General features: G+C 44.9%; 1 protein-coding gene across 1 annotated transcript in view; it reads left to right on the plus strand.

Annotated features, from left to right (window-relative positions):
- Positions 1–24,297, plus strand: part of NCKAP1 (NCK associated protein 1) — a 577,107-nt gene that overhangs the window by 513,695 nt on the left and 39,115 nt on the right. The window contains exon 29 of the mRNA XM_078680487.1: positions 20,981–21,090. Coding sequence (XP_078536613.1) covers positions 20,981–21,090 — 110 coding nt within the window. The remainder of the gene's footprint in view (positions 1–20,980; positions 21,091–24,297) is intronic.

Below are 24,297 nucleotides of genomic sequence, written 5' to 3' on the forward strand. Positions count from 1 at the left end.
TTATCTGAAAAAAACACGTAGTGATAGATTCCTTACCTTAGAATTACCCCCAGGCGTCAGACTGGATCCGGAAAGTTTTCGTCAGCAGTACCCCTGCCCTTCGGAAGATGGCGTTGTGCGGCTCTGCGTCCATCATTGGCGTCGTGGTCGCCGAGATGACGGTGCGGCAGCTACTTAGACGCCGCCCTCGCGCGCTGACGTCAATTCTTTCTTGTTCCGCGCCAGCAAGCTGATTCAGAGAGAGCGGTACCCCCAGTCACTTTTTGACTGAGTGAGTGATTTGTGGCCTTTTTGTCTCCTTTTTTTGAGTTGATCGACTCCTGGTGCCGTAGGGATGGCTGGCTTCCAGTTTTGCGGGGACTGTCATCGTATGATGTTGGTGACCGACCCGCACCGCATGTGTCTCTACTGCCTGGGGCGTGACCACGACCCCAAGTTGTGCCCGACTGCCTGGCCATGGCGCTGAAGTCTTTGCGGGAGTGGTTCCGAAAGCTCCGAAGTTCGACAGTCAGCTCCGCGCCGCTCAAGGTCCTGCGGACGGTCTAGAGACCTGTCGCGTAGCCATCCCCATCATTCATCTGGATCGAAGTCTTCACACTCTGGGTCCGGTAAGACGAAGCATCACAAAAAGTTGAAGAAGCGTCATCGCTCACCGACTTCCCCACGCGGCTGAGGGTGCGGGTGGTACCTCCCCCCCAGCTCCGGTCAGAGCCTATTGTGTCACCGTCAGCCTAGCCCCCTTCTCGGGTACGTCGACAACTCCGGCCCAGCTGCAGGAATTTCTGGCAGCCCTATCCCGCCTCTTTTGACCCTTGGGCCCAGTCGGCGTGCCTTCAGCCCCGGCGCTGCAGGGCCCCCAGGGATTCAAGCCTGGAACCCGGTCGACGCTGGTTGACCTTGTGACACCTCCACCGACCCCACCGGCACCACTCCAGACATCGCCCGTGCCCCCGGATGACGACGTCCCCGGTTTCAGCCCGGAAGTGGGCATGGCGCCGGAACGGCGTCGCTAGACGCCGATACCGACGCAGATGGGGCCTTTCTACCCCTTTGTCCACCAGCCTCCGTATTTTTGGCCTGTTCCACAGCCTTCGGAGGAAGGGGGGGGGACTGCTAAGAACCCTCTCACAGCACAGTGTAAGTTTGACCCGAACTGTGTTGAGGATTTGGGGGATGCCAGAGGTCTTGACACCTCTCCTGACCTTGGCATGCTAACTCCTCCTACTGTGGCTACGGAGGAGGGTGCGAGTTATGCAGTTGTGTTGCGTTGTGCGGCCGAGGCTCACCACCTCAAACTCCCTACAGTGTCTATCAGGACTAACCTCCTGACCATAGTGCTTCAGCCGGCGGCTACCTCTGCGGAGACACTGCTGCCCTTTAATGATGCACTTTCGGACATTCTTTTGGTCACATGGTCGAGGCCCAACACAGGGGCTCCTGTGTGTAGGAACGTGGCCCGACGCCATCGCCCGTCCCTGGGCGACCCTCTCTTTCTCTCCCAACACCCCACCCCTGAGAGCTTGGTTGTCCATGCCTCTACGTCCCAAAGCACCTACCCTACCGTCCCTCCGGATAGGGAATCCAAAAGACTGGAACAGTTGGGGAAGAAGATTTTTTCTTCTGCCAGTTAAGGGCTGCGGTCTGTGAACACTGCATGCATCTTGGGCCGTTATTTCCACTCTGTGTGGGATACGATGGCACAGGTGCTGCCTCAGTGTCCGGATGAGGCCCGGACAATGCTCTCCAAAGCTGAAGGAGAGATGCGGCGAAGTTCACAATACGATGTGGCCTTGACACCGCCGACTCGCTGGGCTGGGCGATTTCCACGACAGTGGCGCTCCGCTGTCACGCCTGGCTGAGGACTACTGACTTCTCGGGGGATGTTCAGAACACACTGATGGACATGCCCTTTGATGGCATTCGCCTTTTTGGCAACAAAGCAGATAGTGCGTTGAAGCGTTTTAAGGACTCGAGGGCTACGGCCAAGTCCTCCTGCTTTTCATTCCTTTTGTGGCCACGGAAGGGGCACCCCAACATGTTCGCTTTCAGAGCCACAGGCCACAGCAGTAACAGTCTCAGCGCGGGACCCGCAGAGGCGGGTCAAGGGGCCAGCGGGCGGGTCAGTCCACCCCCACCCCGGCCACCACTGCCTCCCAACCTTCCTAGTCCAGTTTTTCAGGCCCATCAAACGCCAGTGGGTGGCAGGATTTGCCATCTTCTTCCCCACTGGCGCACAGGACAGGTGGGTTTTACAGATAGTTCAAAGGAGCTACTCCTTCCCCTTCGAGACTACTCCTCCAGCCATGCCACCCCAGTACCACTGCATGTCCGGGGATCACTTGGCACTTCTTCAACAGGAATTTGTGGACCTCTTGGCCAAGGGGGCCATCAAGCGCGTTCCAGCGACAGAAGTAGGTTGTGGTTGTTATTCCCACTACTTTCTGGTGCCCAAGAAGGACAAGGTCCTGCGCCCTATCTTAGACCTCCGGGACGTAAATCTCTTCCTCCGGAAGGAGAAGTTCAAGATTTTAACTCTGACTCAGGCCTTGTCTGCCCTCGACCCTGTAGACTGGATGGTAGCGTTGGATCTGCAGGACGTATATATTTCCATTTCGCGTCCTGCCGGCCCACCGGCATTAGCTGCGGTTTACGGTAGGCCACGAGCACTTTCAGTTAACCGTGCTCCCCTTTGGCCTTACCAGCGCCCCTCGTGTGTTCACAAAATTGATAGCGGTGGTCGCAGCTCATCTGCGCTGATCAGGGGTTCCAGTCTTCCCCTATCTCGACGACTGGCTGTTGAAGGCGGGATCGCCCCAGGCAGTCGTCTCCCACCTCCAGACTACGGCCGACCTCCTGCATTTGCTGGGGTTTTCTCCATTAATGTGCTGAAGTAGCACTTGATTCCCTCTCAGAAGCTCCTCTTCATCAGAGCGGTTCTGGATACGACGTTCTTTTGGGTCTCTCCTCCCGAACGGCGAGTCCAGGATATTCAGGCTCTGATTCAGATCTTTTGGCCTCTATCCTGGGTTCCGGTCAGGCTGGCCCTGAGGCTGCTGGGCCTCATGGACTCCTGCATCCTGCTGGTCGATCATGCCAGATGACATATGCTGGCTCTGCAGTGGGAGCTAAAGTTCCAGTGGGCGCAGCACCTGGGGAACCTGTCCGAGTCCGTTCATATCTCGGAGGGCACTGCAAGACAGTGGCAGTGGTGGCTCACAAACCGGAATTGGGTCAATGGCAGATCCCTCTCCCTTCACCAACCGGAGCACACAGTGGTAACGGATGCCTCCCTCCTGGGATGGGGCGATTATATGGGAGAGGCGGAGATAAGAGGCCTCTGGTCCCGGCTCCATAGCAACCTTCTGGAGCTTTGGGCGATCCGACTTGCATGAAGGCATTCCTTCCCTCTGTCTGGGGAAGAGTTGTGTAGGTGTTCACGGACAACACCACCGCCATGTGGTACTGCAACAAACAGGGCGGGGTGGGGTTGTGGACCCTATGTCAGGAGGCTCTGTGCCTCTGGACATGGCTGAAACATCGGGGCATTTCCCTGGTGGCCAAAGTCATAAAAGAAACCCCTTTGGACTGATATACACTCGTCAAACCATTCATACACATATCACCCCTAAACAATAAGATTACGGTGGACACGAGGGATGTAAACAAAAAAGATAACAAATATAAAAAAGTACAAATGTATTCATAGTTAAAAAAGCATATATATCATGGTGCATACAATGCATAACACTACTATATACTATTGCCTAGCCAGGCAATACAATACTATTGCCTGGCTAGGCAATAGTATTCAGACCATGTGGTCTATAGCACAATGTAATCTTTGTTTAAAAAACATATATCTACATAGAATTTAGGGACAAAAGAAAAAGGAAAAACTATTTCCTATTGCTGGAGAAAACTAATAAACCATACAAAGATCAATTGTGACAGCTGTAAATAATTCGTGAAAATGCTGAAATTTGAGAATTGTCACCACAGATTGTATAAAGTTTTCTTCTACATGCATCGACGCGTTTCGGTGGGTGCTAATTTATAGCCAACACCTTCTTCAGGAAAGTTTGTATAAAAAGTCCCAATCAAAGTAAACATCTGAAAAACATGAATATAACAATAAATATCTAAAACCAACACATTTTTAGGAAAAACATATCAATCCTTCTTTTTAGTAAAACAACCCTCTGTCCACACCACAACCCATCATTAATAGAGCCAACACATCCATCCACATCTACTCTGGTATCACACATTCGAGCCTATTTCCTAGCTGAAAATAGTCTCATACTATATTATTCTCTTAATATGCATGTATATAATTCAAGGGGTAAACCACTACATCGCCCAAATCGAAATATCTACACCTGCACAAAACAAATCCCAGGTGTAGCGGGGGGGGGTGTAAAATTCGTATCATATGTCTTATTCATGCTAAAAGGTACCCAGATACATGGTATACTATACAGTAAATGCATCAAAAACAGTAATCTGCATTTGTGTACCTATTATTTCTGGGCACACCGTGGTCTCCAGAAATTACTGCCAACAGGGGTTCAGTAAAAACACAGCCAGAGGATCCTCTTGCTCATCGATACCTATATCAGGGGATCACTATGTTATCTACACTGTTTCTTTAGCGTGGCCATAGTTGCCTTTTAGCAGGGGCAAATCTCAGTTTCGGGTCACACGATTACTGGATGCTTATCCCAGTCTCTATTTGAAGTCAAGTATTTAGAATCTGAGCATTTTCAGCATACTGTAAAAATAAAAGAAAAAAAATTCATGATAACCTCTGTCGTGTATTTCTATAGGTTCTGAATCGATCCCCCTATTCCTGACCCTATTCTGGTTAAACTACCTAGCTAGTTAACTAACAGTCAGCCCATGAGGCAAGAAATTCCCCATGATGCAGATACCGTTATCTGACGCAGTCACACTACGGCACAGGAACGTGTTATCTGATTAGGTCATAACGCTTGAGATCTAATTAGACAAGCGATATTCCTCCAGCCCCTGATAAGGCATACAACGTTCTCATAACAAATCAAACCTATGACAACCTGGATAATCCGTGCGGCCATTGTTTTGATTTCACAGAGAACTTTAGTAAAGAATGTGCTAACGAGCAAGTCGTATGACATCTTTATTGACGTACCTATGTCCATCCTTACGTCAATCCCGGCACCTTTAAGGTATAAATATTGCCGATCTTGCCCTATGCAAAACACACGCGTGGTGACAAGACGGAGCAGCCACACTTGCCGAAGCCGAGAGCAGAAGCAGACCCCGCAGGCAGCAGCCCCGCCTTCCTGACGCGCTGAGAGACGCGCTGCTATCTCAAGCCGAGAGACCCAGCACCGGCGCTTCCGGGTAGCCCTCGCAGGCAGCCTGGAATATCGAGAGCAGAGAAAGAGATACCATTCCTCATTCATCCTAAATTCCAGGTACAGAACTGAATAACCCCTCCTAGAGAATTCTTTAGTTATTCACTTGGCAAAAACAAACTTAACTTAAACTGTAACTTTCTATTCCCGCCCACGCATTAGACTTAGGTCAGGTACACGGGGTAGGCGTATTTAGAAACACCAGTTGAGCACGTTTAGTCAAATGTATATGTGTATGTAAATATATTTTAATCATTTTAAACATCATATGGCTCAGAAACCATATCAATGTTTTTACAGTATTATTTTATACTATTGCTTCTAATGTATGCACTTTACTTAACTATAAGTATCGCAATAATATCGATCCATTTCTCTTGTACGAGAAAAGAGACTGATCAATAAATAACATCTTTTTATTGAACACGCCCGTCTCTTCCTTTTCTCTACATTCTGATGAGACTAAGAATGCACGTACTGACTGAGTAAAATAATTGCCTTGTGCTCACACGACTCTTGAGATTGACTCTTGATTAGGGGAGAGCAAAGTTGTCATGTTCTATGGTTGTCAGAAACTAAATCCCTTCTTGTCTAATCAGGGGAGTTAATCCTTCCTTGAACATTCGAGAAAGTTTCTAGCGAACTCTGAGCTTAGCTGGCAAACCCAAAAATTAAGTCTAGTATCGACAGTAGTAGACCTAGTTAACGTCTGGCCTAGGCCTTTACTGCTGTAGGTACTATTCCAATGCGCAGAGCCTATTGGGAAAATAGGAACTACACTACATGGCGCCCAACGCGTTTGGAAAGGGCGATAAAACTAACGTAAGACATTTAGAGTAACTCAGTCGTGCTTTCTCACTCAGACCCCTTTTCCCAAATACTCCAAAGACGTCTGGAGTGGGTGAAAGGTTATAAAATCCTCCAAAACCTCGCAGGAGGGAACTCCTATGTATGGTTCTTGGTATAGTCAACGTTGAAGGATAAAACAGTTCCAAAATATTATGCACCTAATCTCTGTTTCCATAAAGAAACCTGATCTGCAAATAAACATAATACCATCCTGTCTGTAAAATGGGAGACAGTGATGGAGAAAGAGAAGCAGTTAGATTAGCGGCTGAAATAGCAGCAGCTGATAATGCTGCACTAGATGCGGACGCGGATATAATACTCATTCCGGTCGCAAAAAGGAGATCTATAACCTTAAAACTTATAGAAAATGGACTGACACCTAGAGGTGGCACAGTCATATTCGTAATCGAGGCACACGAATATCGGCAGGCAGAGGTATACTATACATGGATACATTTTCCAGCAGCAAATGCTGTAACAAAGTACTTCCACTATTACAAAATAGAGGTTCCTCCAGAAACGTACACTCCTTTCGAGGAGGTGGAAGTACCACTCAAATTCCAAGAGCATTTGCTCTTATTTGATGGCGCCCTAAAACATAATAATCACATTACAAGGCTCGGTCCTTTAGGAAGACCAGGAGCAACGTGGCCGGTCTTAGCCGGATACACACCACATCCAGACATCGACGAGATGCCTGCACCAGAGCTATTAATACAGCTAAAACAACTACTAAAAATTCACAGACAATTAGTTCAGTATGTAATGCGGACTTCTACAATTCAGCCAGCGATTAAACTACCACAGCTGACCTCTCACCAGGGGAACACAAATAAAATTACACCACAGAACATCCAATCCTGCCTAGGTAAGGTTCCAGCTAAACGGGAACAGATACCATTCTGGTTGGCACAGAAAATCACCCAAATAGAGGCGGTGTTTCCTGACACCACCCCGCTAGAAAAACACAGGATTCTGACTATATGTCTCCCAATGGGAATCGCACCACACATTGAGGACTGTGACACTTGGGGTACAGTCTTTGCTTCCATCTACACAAAAACGCACGGTGTCCCATCCATTTCGGTGATACCAGATGTGCTAAAACAAATTCAAGATGAATACGGTCCAGAACCTGCTTTAACTCTTGGTATGAAATTACTGAAAGACTTCAAGCAGGTCTCGGCTATATTACTAGCCAACATAAAAGGTGAAGCAGCAAACGTGGCGATCCGCCAGAGGTTAAAAGAGACAGATATAGCAGACCAACCAGCTGAAATTGCCAGAATCATAGAAAAATCCTATGAAGAACTAGGCAGAGATAGTCTAGGTGGAATACCGGTAAAACCGCAACTGACTACAAGTCCAGAAAAAATATTTTTTAATAATAATAATTCACCAAAAAAGAACTGGGATGGAAACAAACAATCCAATCCAAAAGAAAATAAATTCCAGTCCAGAGGAAGGTCTCCTAGGCGAAGAGAGAAATCTCCAAACCCGAGACAAAGGTCACCTCAGAGGGAACCCTCTGGGAATAGATATAACCTTAGAAATAGGGATAATATTAAAAAACCTGATAGATATCAAGACATTGATACACGTCCCTCTCAATCTTTTCAGAATTCCTCGCAGAAATCGGAAAGAAGAGGACGATCAGAAGAGCACGCCAAGTCCAAAGACAAGGAACCTGCTCAACTGAAAAAGAAATCACAATTTCCAAAAAAGAAGGTAGCCAGTATCAAGGTAGTTAACAATGCCGAGAATACTGAGGACACAATTGAAAAACGGAGAGTGGGCTCAGACAATGCTAGACAGCGCAGCAGAGGTGAGCATAGCTCGCAAAGTCCTTATGAATCATCTGGAGACAGTGGACACGAATGAATACCTTCAAGTGGAAACTGCAGATACCAGAGTTAGCAAGCCCCACAAAATATACGAGATAACATTACGTATAGAGGGAGATAAGACTAGGAAAATAAGGGGACTATTTTGGGATAACCTATCCAAAGGCTATGACATCCTTCTAGCTGAAAAAGACTGGCCACCGGAGTTTGTCAGGGAGTGCCCTCATGGCGAAGAAGTAATTATGCCTGCCTTCTCGAATCAAATACCGATTCATAAAAAATACACACTTGCTAGAAAGTGGGCAGTGGCCTTAGCACCTGCTTTATATAAAAATCATGTAGGATGGGATGAGGATTCTCCTCCTCACAAAGTCCAGTTAAAATCACAACCAACTGCACAAAGGCAGTACCCAATTAAGCAAGAAGCTAAAAAACAAGTAAATGAAATACTAGATCAGCTAGAATACCAAGGGGTGATTGAAACTTGCACCTCACAAATGAACAATCCTTTGTTTCCGGTCTCCAAACCAGACAATTCGTAACGTCTAGTTTTGGATTACCGACACCTTAACACATGTTGCAAAACTTTTGCAGTACAAAACTCACACAGTGCTGCACTAATGAATAACATAGTGCGCAAAAAATACAAAACAACCTTGGACATCTCCAACGGATTCTTTTGTCAAAACATAGCACCAGAGAGCAGATATTTAACTGCATTCTCAGTAAATGGCACTCAAAAACAATTCTGTCGGTTAGCCCAGGGGTACAAGAATAGCCCGGGGGTATTCTCAGCAAGAGTAACAGAATTACTACAACAATATGATGATGAAGCATTATCTTATGTCGATGACATTTACTTAACAGATGATGACTTGGAAACTCACTTGAAAAGAGTGAACACCATAATACTTGGTTTCGCTGCAGAGGGTTACAAATTCAACTTCAAAAAGTCCAGAATTGCCCATCTGACGGTCCTATTCTTAGGATATGAGTTATCAAGTGAAGGCAAAAGCCTGGCAGACAATTTCCTAGAGAAATGTGCCGTAATCCAAGCTCCTAAAACACTAAAAAACCTACAGTCAATTCTAGGCTTCCTAAATTTCGGAAGAACTTACATTGCTAATTACGCAGAAAGGGTCAAGCCCCTTTACGATCTAATTAAACCAGACTTTAAAAGATCCAGTTGGACTCAAACACACACAGAAATTTTGAGATCCTTACAAACAGACATGCTAATTAAAACAAAATTAGAAACCCGTGATAATACACGCAACCTTGTGATCCGAGTCATCCCAGGGAAATGCGGATACACATACCTGACCTCTAATGAGGGAGAAAAGGTACCAATTGCATTCAAATCACATTTGTACACAAAAGCTGAACAGAGATTCAGCAACAAAGGAAAAATGGTTCAAGCAGTTCAAACCGCAATAGCTAGAGAAAAAGACATAGCTGATGGTAGACATATCACAGTCAGAACAGCTGAATCAGCCTTCGAGGCATTAACAACACCGTGTAATTTACCAACAACAACATTGGATCCAGATTGGTTGCAATGGGTAAATTCAATCACAACGGACAAAGTATACTACTTCTTTGATCCAGAACTAGAAGAATTAAAAAATCTAAAATATGAAAAAACGTATCCTCTGCCAATCGACATTCTGCCTCTAAGACATTACGCCTGTGTAATCTATACAGACGGACATGCTCAACCCTCCGTTTGGGGAGAACATGCATACAATCCCACATGTGAGATTACAAAAGAAGTGTGGCACGGAGGTAAACTAAGACCTCTATTAACAAAATCACACTCAGTAGAAACTAATTCAGAACTACAAACTGAAATATTAGCTTTGAAAATGGCGCTAGATAATGCGGATCGCGAATTCCCGACACTTATAGTGTCAGATTCATATTTCTGCGTCAAAGCATATAACAAGGATTTGCAGACATGGATTCAGAACGGTTACAAAGATGACACAGGTGCACCAATAAAGCAGAGACTTCTCTGGGAACAAGTAGCTCTTTTGAAGAAAGAACTACCAAAGACTCACGTGACTCACTCACTGAGTCATCAACGTGATGGCGTTCACGTTGTGGGGAATTCATTGGCTGAGACAGCCGCAGCGGCAGCCACTAAATCGGCTCCCGTAGATCGAAAAAAGCGTACATTAAAATACATTGACGGCGAAACATTGCTGGCGGTGAAAACGTCATCAAAAGGCGACTGCTCAGCGTTACCGATCAACTATCCACTCAATTATACATACATAATCGATGCAAACTCCGTCCCTTTTGCTCGAATCCCTGGAGTGGGGGATAGAGTGATTCCAAACATGGACAGGAGAAACTTGTTAATCGCAGACGCACACATGGGCGAGGGTCACAGACACCTTAAATTAAAAGATTCTCTGGAAGAATTACAATCACGGTACTGGTGGCCAGGCATGAGCCTGCACTACACCATGTTTGTAAAAAACTGCCCAAACTGTAACAGAGATCGCAGTGGGGAGAGAAGCAGTTTAATACCTCGTCGTATCAAGGCAGATAATATTACCAGCAAAAAGAATGGCTTGCGATTAACATACACAGGCTAGTTCCACTTATAATGTAGATCCACAGCACTCGGCTGACGTCCGGACTGTTATACAAGATTTGCGAGTCTAAATGGCATATACGCTAAGAGCATGCTACGTTCGACCAATTTTTCTTTTTCTCAGGCAATCCAGCCTGGGGGGGGAAGGAATGGCCAAATGAGCACAGCCCAGCGGGAATCTTCTCACTTCCTTCCTGAGGGTATGGGATGGTGTAAAGAAAAAACCAAGACGGAAAGCAATCTATAATAGAAAGGATATTAGGTTCGGGAGCTGGGTGGGTCAAACATCTAATAAGTGTCCAACGTAGTCTAAATAACTTGCCAAGAAATTCTCTGAAGGGATTCAGTCCGTACGAATTATTATTCGGAACTAGGATGTTGATCTCTGACCTTGATAGTCAGACTTCAGTGGTAACAGAAAAAACCTTTGATGTCAAAGACCGTTTGGCTATTTTGCAGGACTTAAACAAAACAAGAAAAGACCTGAGCAACATACAGTTGAAACAACAGCCAACAACCACTGAAGATTCACCACCTGTCCCAGCAAGACCTGTCTGGATTCCAAAAGTCGGGGATCTAGTCAGGGAAAAGATCGCGGTAAAGAAGGAATTTGGGCCTTCTTACAGAAAAGCAGTTCCTGTCTTGTCTGTCAACGGGACAAGATCAGTTGTACTACCGCCACTTGCTGGAAAAAAGGAGAACCGAGTTGTATCCATCGACCTGGTAAAACCACAACATGTGGCCGATAACAAACAGTAGGCCAAGTGGACTCCCAATAAGTAGCAGAACACCAAGGTTTGCTACCAGTACAGAGGTCCTAACAAAGAGGCTCATCACATTCGAAACGCCTACAGAAGAACAACAAGGACTATGCAACAATGCAATAGAACTTAGACCTCTGAAAACCCAAATAAAGACATTTAGTAGAGACACACCAATCTATACAGAAGTACCAAGTGAAAATGCAAGAAACAAAAATCCTGAACCAATTGGAACAATTGACAGAACTGCATCCGGTTACTTCATCAACTTCGATGATTCCTCTGAAGGCTTCAGCGAACAAAAGACACAGCCATCATCAAAATCCTTTAAAGACAAAGCAAAGGAGCTTTTGAAACAACTAAAAGAAACATATCTGATTTCTCCATGGATTGAATTTTGGGTGGGTTTTGGTGCATTTATCCTCATACTTTGGCTCATCATGGTATTTACCTTGGGACGCTTCATTGAGGGAAAATATGCTAAAATGGACACAGCAAGTCAGAACATCAACTTGGTCCTCAAACCACACACATCTTCACACGTCGAGAAACGAGAACTTTCTTCAGAACTTTCTTCAGCCAACTTCACAGCAATTCCAATACCTGGTGGGGTAGCCTGGGACAACACTGACTATGAAATTTATGGTCCGGTCGAGATCCTGAAATATCCACACCAAATCAAGATCTCTTTGAGTGACTTTGCAAAACCAAACTCATTTGCTGATGATTGGGACTTTGAAAGTATTAACAATATGATGTCTGACTTAGTAATGTCTGCTAAATTTACAAAACATGATTATTTGCAGGGTTCTACAAATTATGATAGTATGTATTGCTATAACCACTATGGTAACCATTTCTTGCATAAATCTGCACAACCTAGAAATGTTTTAAGTTATAATCAATGGGAACATTGTGCTACACCTCCAAAAGGGAGCTCTAGAACCGTATATGACAAATATTCATATTTTTCAGGTTTTAACATAACTAATGCTGAAACATTTTATTACAAATTGTCAAACAAGACAGGGATGAAAACCATGATAACCAACACAAAATTGATATATTCAGATTCATTCTTTGAAAAAATGAATACTTTTGGATTTGATTATTGGGACAAACATGTTGATTTGAAAAGTGTTTGGGGTACAAAAGAATGGCAAGTACAGGGTTTAGAAGCTTTGTTTAGAGCCTGCATGATCCCAGAACAAATGATATTTTTAAATGACACCGTCCAACAAACCACCTGTCTTGGCCTAGCAAAAATCAAAGATTTAAATAACCTGTCTATTCCAAAGCCAACAATGTTTAGCAATAACTCTGATACAGATGAAGAAATAGACATAAACCATATACTTAACCAAAACAGAACACATCCTGATTGGAAACAATGGTTGATCTGGCCCACAGATACAAATAACTGTCAAGATAGATTCCTGAATAAAACACAGGGTTTCAAAATGAACAGGCCAGACCCTAGATATCCTCAAAGACATCACCCAGGGATAATAACAACCTACAGTGTGGGCAAATTATGCCTCCAATGGCTACAGTATTCCACACTGCCTGAAATTAAGCAACACCTAACTTTACTTACTGATGGTGCTGACTTGCGTGATTTCATACTGGGACCACGCAAACAGCGTCATAAGCGTTTCATAGCAGCCTCTGTATATGCAGCATACAATGAGGCCTGGAAGGTTACTCAAATTGAGACAGCAGAAAGAATACGGGAAATTGACCGTATTAATTTGGAAAAATCACTTTCTGTAGTGGACAATGGGTTAATGACTCTGTCCTCCAGAATTTTTTCATTGGACAGCATTGTGTCTTCAGCAATCGATATATTATCGCAAGACTTACTATTATTACAACATGGTCAGTCACAATTGCGTTCTATTGTACAGCTTGGTTGGACGTTACAAAATCTGCGTTCAGGCTATGTGCCTTGGCGTTTAATCAACACAACGTCACTATTCCAAATCTTTAACCTTACTGATAGACAAATCGGTATGGCGCAGAAGGGTGCTGATTATACAATCTTGAGCATTGAAAAACTAGAAAGATTACCAATGACAATGTCAGAACGACCTGTCAGTGAATGGATAATACACGGAATCATAAATATTCCAATCTCAACCTTCAGGTTTCAATACTGCCAAAAATATATACAGGCTGGCATGTACGAGAAATTGGGAAAAGGGTACCTTAAAACAACTTGGAACCTGCCCTATTCACATGCATGTGTCAGTAACAAAGGACAGAAAGTGTTTCTTAGTGGCAACAATTGTGCTATGTCACTGAGCGGCACGCTTCTGTGTAACGGTATTAGTTTGCACGGAGCCTGTGAAGGGAATTCATACAACCTTTCATGTCACCAGCAAGGCGCACCTGCAACTGAAATAGAACCATTCTTTCAAAGACTCTATAATGGGAGTTACATTCTTATTGTAGACCGCAGATGCTGTAGTCTTATGCCCGGGACTCCTTATCTCGTCACTACGACGGCGAAGGTCAAGTGCTGTGGACGTTCTTTGTTCCCCAGCTCCTTTCCAGACAGGGAGGCAAGGGCATGGCCCGGTCTGAAAATTACTTCTATTCGAATAGACACTTTAAGCAGAATGAAAACAGTGCTTCTTCAGACGCCTACAAGGCTCACGTCATCTAAAGAAACGTATGATCTACAAGTCGCAAGGACGACTGCAGAGATACATACATTATTATCAACCAATTCCCCCGTACATTTCGCGGAAATCCTGAGCGAAATCTTAAATATTTCTGATACCACAGGGGTCTCAAAGGTATTTAAGACAGTATTTTCGATGGCATTAACACCATTCAAAGCCATACTGGGTATTTTTCCAGACTTCGTCCATTCGATTTTTGGCGGACTTCCCCTGATCCTAGGACTAATTGCAGGAATCCTATTCCTGGTCCTTATTTTTCGTTATGGCAACCCATGTCACAGAACAAAATCTCACGACAATGGAAGATACGATCCTAGCCATTGGATACCGGGACCGGATATCAAAAATCCTGGGACTCTCCCGGCTTAGAGACCTAAACATGACTTGGTTTCTATCATTTCGACCAATGTGGCAAAGGTGTGTTTTACCTGTACTAAGGTGTCTGCTATGCGGAGAAGAATGCGTGTTAGACACCTGTCTGACGCTACAATCGGATGCGCCAGTGGATGCAGATACACTGTTGGTTCCTACCAAGGTTCACGCACTGTGCTGCCCTCAAAGGCTGCCAATTCTGATGACGGCATTCCTGGAATCTTCACCACTGCGATTGAAGAGTAGTGAAGTTCAAGATGAAAGCAGCATCGAACAGGTACGACCTTCTGTCAGCAATGCAAATCAGAATGTCAATGGAGACAATCATGCGCACAAATGCATGGTTACCCCTATTTCCGACTTAGTGGAACTTTCCCATGAAGCTGTTGACAGTTTTTTCGAAAGCCTGAATGATATGATGTTCTCTCCGGAACAGAAATAGAGACTTTTGAATAAACTCGCACGCGGCGTTCCCTGAATTCGGCCTTCAACTTTAATAATAAAGTCACATGAACAATTACAATCCAGTTCACGGACAGCAACTTTTTTCAGCAAGCCCCTAAAATATTTTTCTATATATTTTTTCCCGGGACACTGATCTTCTGCTTAAAGTAAGAAACTATTCCTAGAGAACTAAGATTTCTATTTTTTTTAGATTCTTTATAGACTTTATATAGACTTTAGCTGCCCACTGGTATGTTCACAATATATTTTATGTGATGAAATGGTTTCGACTTTTTTTCTGTATAGCCATATTAAGAGCCATTTCATGTGTATTTCTCATATACCAACAAACAATAATGCATAACAATGCGTGTTTACTTTTGCATTTGATTCATAGCTTAAGTGCATACGATATATATGACTGCAATTTTTCAGTATATTTGAAAATTTCAAAATGCATTTATGTATTTTGGGGTGGTAAGGTATACACTATACTCTATAGTATGTTGTACTATGTTATACTATGCATAGATTAGTAGATATGACCATAGTTAGCGTGGAGTGGGTGTCGTGTATTTCTATAGGTTCTGAATCGATCCCCCTATTCCTGACCCTATTCTGGTTAAACTACCTAGCTAGTTAACTAACAGTCAGCCCATGAGGCAAGAAATTCCCCATGATGCAGATACCGTTATCTGACGCAGTCACACTACGGCACAGGAACGTGTTATCTGATTAGGTCATAACGCTTGAGATCTAATTAGACAAGCGATATTCCTCCAGCCCCTGATAAGGCATACGACGTTCTCATAACAAATCAAACCTATGACAACCTGGATAATCCGTGCGGCCATTGTTTTGATTTCACAGAGAACTTTAGTAAAGAATGTGCTAACGAGCAAGTCGTATGACATCTTTATTGACGTACCTATGTCCATCCTTACGTCAATCCCGGCACCTTTAAGGTATAAATATTGCCGATCTTGCCCTATGCAAAACACACGCATGGTGACAAGACGGAGCAGCCACACTTGCCGAAGCCGAGAGCAGAAGCAGACCCCGCAGGCAGCAGCCCCGCCTTCCTGACGCGCTGAGAGACGCGCTGCTATCTCAAGCCGAGAGACCCAGCACCGGCGCTTCCGGGTAGCCCTCGCAGGCAGCCTGGAATATCGAGAGCAGAGAAAGAGATACCATTCCTCATTCATCCTAAATTCCAGGTACAGAACTGAATAACCCCTCCTAGAGAATTCTTTAGTTATTCACTTGGCAAAAACAAACTTAACTTAAACTGTAACTTTCTATTCCCGCCCACGCATTAGACTTAGGTCAGGTACACGGGGTAGGCGTATTTAGAAACACCAGTTGAGCACGTTTAGTCAAATGTATATGTGTATGTAAATATATTTTAATCATTTTAAACATCATATGGCTCAGAAACCATATCAATGTTTTTACAGTATTATTTTATACTATTGCTTCTAATGTATGCACTTTACTTAACTATAAGTATCGCAATAATATCGATCCATTTCTCTTGTACGAGAAAAGAGACTGATCAATAAATAACATCTTTTTATTGAACACGCCCGTCTCTTCCTTTTCTCTACATTCTGATGAGACTAAGAATGCACGTACTGACTGAGTAAAATAATTGCCTTGTGCTCACACGACTCTTGAGATTGACTCTTGATTAGGGGAGAGCAAAGTTGTCATGTTCTATGGTTGTCAGAAACTAAATCCCTTCTTGTCTAATCAGGGGAGTTAATCCTTCCTTGAACATTCGAGAAAGTTTCTAGCGAACTCTGAGCTTAGCTGGCAAACCCAAAAATTAAGTCTAGTATCGACAGTAGTAGACCTAGTTAACGTCTGGCCTAGGCCTTTACTGCTGTAGGTACTATTCCAATGCGCAGAGCCTATTGGGAAAATAGGAACTACACTACACCTCATAGTGTATATATACCCTGGTTTCTATTAAATAATCATACTGACATTATTTCCTGTGTCCCATATTAGCACTAGGGCCTTATTAAAGGGGTGCAATTAATAACTGCTGCGCATTAAGGTCCGAAATTCAGGCTACTACTAGAGTCCATAGTTTTATTAAAGCGTTCAAAACCCTTTCTAGTTGTTAAACATATGAGGGGGATAGGGAAAACCTCCCACTTCCTATTTCTACTCCTTTTCACGGTTATTCCAGCGTGTGAGGAACCTTTCCTTTCATTATCTTTATCGATGGACATTGAGAGTTCCTACAGGAAGCCCATAGTTCTCTTTACCATTATTAGCCCCTTCACTAGATGGACCAATCATGCGTGAACTCACCATCCCTGACCCTCGCCCCATCCTTATGCTATATAATGTAAGCGGCCGAGAATATACCTGTTGGTATTAAACTTTAATCACCGGACACTCCTCTGATACTCTGCGGGTGATGAGTCAAATTGTCTCTGGTTGAATTCAATTCACACCGACATATGAAATATGGCTGGCTCACCCTAGCAGGTAAGCGGCAGTCCTTGACTAAGAATTGAAAATACACAAATTTAGGGCCATTGTTACTAGTTAAAACTCGACCTACAGTTTACCTACTGCCTTGAAATCATCATCAGAAAACCCTAGCAGGAAAGCATAGGACATACCTGTATATTTTTCTCGTGTCTCAAACAAAGTTATTCTCGACTGACACCAATGCCCGATAGGCAGAATACTAGCAGGTAAATTAATCACGGCAGTCCTCGGCTTGGATCTAAAAAACATCATGCGATGATATTACTACCTCCGAGGGTAATCGGCGTGTATAAGCCGTATATCCGCATCACTGTACTTCCCTGGTAGTTCAATAAATCAATCAATCAATCATATCATTTGTAAAGCGCACTACTCACCCGTGAGGGTCTCAAGGCGCTGGGTTGGGGACTGCTGCTACTGCTCAAAAAGCCAGGTCTTGAGGAGTTTTCTGAAGGTCAGCAGGTCTTGGGTCTGCCGTAGGTGGATGGGGAGGGTGTTCCAGGTCGTGGCAGAGAGGTGGGAGAACGATCTACCGCCGCAGGTTCAAGTCGCCTGTGGCGAGGGCGAGGTCGGCGGAGCTGGCGGGTGGGAGTGTAGAAGCGGAGTTGTCTGTTGAGGTACGTTGGTCTGGTGTTGTGGAGTGCCTTGTGTTCGTGGGTGAGGAGCTTGAAGGATATCCTCTTGTTGACCGGGAGCCAGTGCAGGTCTCTCAGGTGGTGTGTGATGTGGCTACGGCAAGGGATGTCGAGGCTCAGGCGTGCAGAGGCGTTCTGGATGCTTTGGAGTCGTCTCAGGAGGGCCCGGGTGACCATTCTTCTTGTTTCAGTGGGGATCCACTTGTAGATCCTGCAGAGCATGCGGAGGGTGTTGAAGCAGGAGGAGGAGACATTGTTGACCTGTTTAGTCATGGAGTGGGTGGAGTCGAGGATGACCCCTAGGTTGGGTGCGTGGTCAGTGGGTGTTGGGGCGGTTCTCAGTGCGTTCGAATTTCCAAGGCGGCACTCGCTCGGCGACGCTTTTCGTCGCGAGTGGAGTTGCGGTCTGTTGTACGCCTTTCCGCCTATACCACTTCTGCCCAGAGTGCTGAAGAAGAGCGGGCGCAACCGGGCCCAAGTCATTCTTGTGGCTCCGGACTGGGCTCGAAGAGTATGGTATCCCGAGCTACTCAGTATGACAGTCGATCCCCCGATCAGACTGCCTCTTCGGGAGGATCTTCTGTCGCAGCAGCAGGGCACGGTCCTCCACCCGAACCGGTCTAGTCTCCACCTCCTAGCGTTGAGATGGAGCGGGGGCAGTTGATTCATTTTGACTTACCTTCTGAAGTTTGTATTCCTTTTGTGATGCTACAGTGGTACTTGAACCTGGTTCTTACATATTTGATGTGCGCTCCCTTTGAGCCTCTGCACAACTGTCCTCTACGTCTCTTAACCTTGAAGACTGCTTTCCTGGTTGCCATCACCTCCGCTAGGAGAGTGAATGAGCTCCAGGCTCTTTCTTGTAAACCTCCTTTTCAGTCTGTCCATCCGGACAAGGTTGTGCTCAGGACTCGTCCATCCTTTCTGCCAAAATGTTGTCCCTGCTTTTCACATCGGGCAAACCATCACTTTGCCCTACTTCTTTTCTCCTCCCCATCTTTCCAAAGAGGGAGAGAGGCTGAACCCAAAACGTGCACTCTCATTCTACCTGAACCGCACACAACAGTTCCGGGTGGATGACCAGCTCTTTGTTGGCTACGTAGGCTCCAAGAAAGGTCGGCCCGTAGACAAGCGGGCCATTTCCCGATGGGTCGTCTTGTGTATCAGAGCCTGTTATTTTTGGGCTAAAAAGGAGCCTCGGTGGGGCTGCGCACCCATTCCACCCGGGCGACGGCAGTCACTACAGCATTGGGACGTGGTGACCCCCTGCAAGACATCTGTCAGTCAGCTACGTGGGCCTCGCTGCACACTTTTAATAAGCATTATTGCCTGGAGAGTCAAGTCCAGAAAGACGGCTTCTTTGACTGTTCTGTTCTCTGGGACTTCCTGGTGTGATCTTAGTTCGCAGACCCACCACCGGGGTGGGATTGCTGGGGTATCTATTCTAAGGTAAGGAATCTATCACTATGTGTTTCTTTCAGATGAACAAGTTACTTACCTTCGATAATGATATCTAGTAGTGATAGATTCCTAACCGCCCCACCTATCCTCTGTGTTCTGCAAACTGATTTCTTGGGTTAAGGTCATCCTATTCAGGGCCCTAGTTTCAAGGCACCAGCGGTCAGTATCTTGCATGGCTCTGCGTTCCTGGTGCGGAAAGTTGTGTACAGAACTGGCATCCGCGCGTGTGGACGGCGTCTAAGCAGTTGCCGCAAAGTCATCTCTGTGACCACGAAGCCAACGACTGACGCGGAGCGGCAAGACGCAACCTTTCGACGCGCAGGGGTACTGACATTTCCATTTAGCTGTAAAACACAAACACACCCACACACACCCCCACCGCCACCCGCACACAGCCACCCCCACCTACTCGGATAAACTTTGAAACTGGCCTCTTTTAAAATACTTCTTTATTCACCAGTGATTTGCTACTGGTGAGTAAAGAAGCAGTGCATATTTCCAAGGAGTGCCTGTTCGGAATTCACTCACACGGACAGAGGCAAATGCTCTGCCACGACGGTGTCTGGGATGCCCCAGTGTGACCTTTAAAGACCACCTTTTCTCTGTCTTCATCAACACTTGTCAAGCTGAGCTCTTCCATGCCTCCTTATCTCTGTTGACTGGTGTTTATCTGTTCCCTGCTATCACTGTCTCCTTTCTGCTTACTGTCAACTTCCCTCACAAGCCCTTGCAACAGTTTTATAGCTTGGCAGCTACTTTTAAGTATTTTAATTTTTTTGTTTTTGTACTATGCTTTTTTTTTTTTTTTAAATGAAAGAACACTGGACCCCATGTTAGATTCTTCAATTTACTTACATTTTTGTTGCAAATAAATAGCATACTACCTTTACGTTAGGACCTTTGCAGGTAACAGCTTTTATCCACAGTTTCTGTACTGCAGAAAAACAGCAGGCTATATTTCTCTACAAAAGAAAATACCAAATTTAGTGTTGTCCCCCAAAATATTACAGATGCCACTAAAAAGGGCACACTGTTAAAACCTGCTTTTTCATTAGCAAAAGGGATCAAATCAGTGTCAACCTTGAAGTATCGAGCAGACACATCACAATATTATCCATGCCGGTATCTTGATCTGGGTGGAGCAACTCTCACTTTAAGAGTTCGCAACTATGAATGCCCAGTGAGTCCACTTTATTAAACTTTTGTAAGGTGTGTAACTTTTCAAAATTTCGTACAGTTTCTCCTAAATGTACAGTTGTGTGCCACAATGTTTCCTCGTTCTGCCCCGATAGGGTTATTATTCATTGGCTCCAGGCTCTGCAGCGGTTGGAGGGGGGGTCTGGTTAATAATGATTTTGTTACACAAGTAATTGTAGCTGGCACCTACTAATGCAAATGATTTTTTATTTTTTATTTAGGACACTGCAACAACATACATTGCCTGGCAAAAGCTATTAACCAGATTGCTGCAGCCTTGTTTACTATTCACAAAGGGAGCATTGAAGACCGCCTTAAAGAATTCCTGGCTGTGTGTATAATTTTTTGTATCATTATTTCAGAAGTTGAACCTGAACTAATAAACAAATGCTGTGCTTTTGTGATAACGCTTGAAGCTATGACATGAAAGATCAGTGTGTAGACTAAAGAAAGTAAATGCATTATGGGTTGAAGATATTTCAAAGCCAGCCGTAACAGTTTATTTGTTTATAGTTCTTGGATCTGTGTATCATACCAGTTCTCCTATTTTCCTCTATATAGTCTTTTTGTGGCAACACCAATCAAGGTTCATTAGAGTTGGAGTTTAATAATGAGCCTTATTTGGTAAGTAGCACTTGCATTTATATGGGGTCTGCAGTAAACCAAGCTACATGGTTGTGGTCCCATTGATATCTGTATGTCGTGCAGGAACATGCTGGAAATTCGCCGGGTGAAAATGGACTGTGCTGACTCTGATGGTAGACTGGTTTCGGGGGCCATGTGGCTGAATGAACAAGGACTATGCTGTTCTAAAGAGTAGGTGTATGGACCCACACTGACCCAGCATGCTGGGTCAATACATATTCTTGGTCACAGTCAAGATATTGTTGTTAGCTATCTCATAGAAACTTCTAACCACAGATTCCTTACCTTTGACTATCACTGGGCGTTAGCCTGGATCTGGAAGATTTTTGAGTCTTCCATGCCGGAAGTCGCGTGCGCGGTACATATACAGCCGCCAACCCGGCATACTGATGTCAGTTACTTGAGCGACTTTCCACAGCAGGAGCACAAAGTCACGATGAGAACAGATCACTGGTGTGGAAAAAACTAGGGCCCTAATACTACAATGGAAAAAGGGTTGGTAAGGAATCTGCGGCTACATAGTCTCTACCAGATAAGTTATTACCAAGGGTAAGTAACTTGTTCATCTGACAGACTTCTAGCCGCAGGTTCCTTACCTTTGAACAGACGCCCAAGCAATGCCTTCCCCAGAGGTGGGTCTGCAAAGCCAATTCTAAAGCAAAAGTAATGTAGGACTGAATGGGCTTAGTGCCAGTCGTGATGGACCTCAAAGTCCAGGCAGTAGTGTTTGGTAAACGTGTGCAAGAATTGCCCACATTACTGCCAGACAGATATCCAAGACAGGAACTCTGTGGGCTCACACAGTGGTTGTAGTCTTAGCTCTGGTGCAATGAGGACGCAAATCCTCTGGTAGTTGTTTCTTGGCCCTGTGTACCAGATCTTTTGGCAAAGCACTATCCATCTAGAAATGGTCTGTTTCTGCACAGCCTACGTACCCTACGAAGAGTTGATCATCATCACAGAAGTCTTTTGTACTGTCTAGGTACAACAGTAATGTGTTTTTTTTTTTGATCCAGACAGTGGAGTCTTTCCTCTACTTTAGAGGGATAAGGCAGAGCAAAGAAGATAGGCAGGGTGATGCTTTGACATGCATGGAAAGAAGTCACTACCTTTGGTAGGAAGAAGGCACATGTCCGGAGAACCAACTTGTCCAGATAGAAGGTAGTGTATGAAGGTTGTGCCAAGTGCCCCTGTAATTCGCTGACCTTCCTAGCTGATGTTATGGCCACTAGAAAGACAGTTTTAAAAAAAAACATTTTTATTGATACATGAGTTTTACATCTGACATCTACACCAGGAAATGTTCTTCACATTTTCTAACTGAAAAGCAACAAAGATTCACGGTATCCTGCATATTATCCCTGTCTTAGTATCGTCATTCACTGAAATCCGACAATGATTCCTCGTGTGGGGGCTCACATATATTCCCACATCCACTTGCCCCACATCGGCGTCAATTTTTCAGGCCATCCTCTGTGGACATAGACTGATTTCTCCACTATCATTGCATTGTTCATGTCTCGACACCATTGGTGAAGGGCAGGAGTCTATCGCGATCCCCAGTGTTGAGCTATATTCCGCTTTGCCATTGTCATACCTAGTGACACCCATTCCTAAGTCACATGGTTGAGATCTGTGGGCTCCCAAATATTAAGAAGGCATCTCTTTGGTTCCGGCGGAACCGTAACGTCAGTAACTTGCGAGATTGTACTCATAACCGCCCCCCAGTAATGTACAGTCACTGAACATTGCTAGAGCATGTGCAGGAATGTGCCTGATGCTCCACACTGTCATAGGCAGATCGGTTTGTCCGTCTTACCTATTTTGTAAAGAAGTTTTCATTTATAATAAGTGCACTGTAAAATTTTCAATTGTATCTGCTTGAGTTTAGAAGATATCGCAACTTCCTTTGAGGACGCGAGTGCCTCCTGCCAATCTGTGTCATCTAATTCTCCCACCTCCGATTCCCATCTGGCCTTAAGAGATTATTTATTATTTTCCAGTGGGTTTGGAAAATGGCTTTTTTGCTCAGATGATCCGTCAGGAGTCTATCCTCCAACGGTGATGCCTCTGCGAATTGTGTTCCTGGTGGAATTATTCCCATGGGTGCGTGTCTGATCTGCATATAACGGAACGTTTCTGTCTGTGCCAGTCCGTTTGTGACCTGTAGCTTGGCAAATGTGACTATTTCGCCTTTCTTCCACATATCTCCCACCTATGAGATTCCTATCAAATCCCACCGTCGAAAGCCTTTGGTATTGCGTAGTTTATCTAACCTTTTTGTTTCCCATAGTGGCGTGGCCTATGTTATCACCCCTTCCAAGCCCAGCGCACGCTGCGCCTCAAATCAGACTTGGGTGGTGTGTGCCATTGGACCTGTGAAAGCAGTCATTTTAACCTTATTTTAGAGTGCCCCCATAATCCCTTTGGTCTCCAGGAGGTGTCTATCCATGCGGAACTCTGGGTCGTCTAGAGGTGCGTGATGCCATTGATTTATTACAATGAGCTGTGATGCCCAGTCATATACCTTTATATTGCGGAGGGCAATGTCACCGTTGTACCAGCTCTTTATAAGTTTATGCATCGCGACATGGGCCGTTTTTCCGTCCCACAGCTGATTGGTCACTTCGGTGTTTACTGCTGCTAAATACGTTGGGGAAACCGGGAACGGTGTGTTCTGGAGGACATACAGGAATCTGGGGAGCGCCATCATTTTAAAGAGGGCTGTCCTTCCCAGTAATGTGAGCGCCAGTGTTTGATGTTGCGACAAACTCGTGCCAGGGGCTGCGTGAGGTTTTCAGCGATGAACTGAACTGTTTGTTGTTGTGCGTTATATATATCTCTAGGTATTTAAAACCTCTATCTGTAATCTGGATTTCGCAGTCTTGTAGGA

The sequence above is a fragment of the Lissotriton helveticus genome, chromosome 3_1 (assembly GCF_964261635.1).
Source record: "Lissotriton helveticus chromosome 3_1, aLisHel1.1, whole genome shotgun sequence".
In the NCBI taxonomy this organism is placed as follows: Eukaryota; Metazoa; Chordata; class Amphibia; order Caudata; family Salamandridae; genus Lissotriton; species Lissotriton helveticus.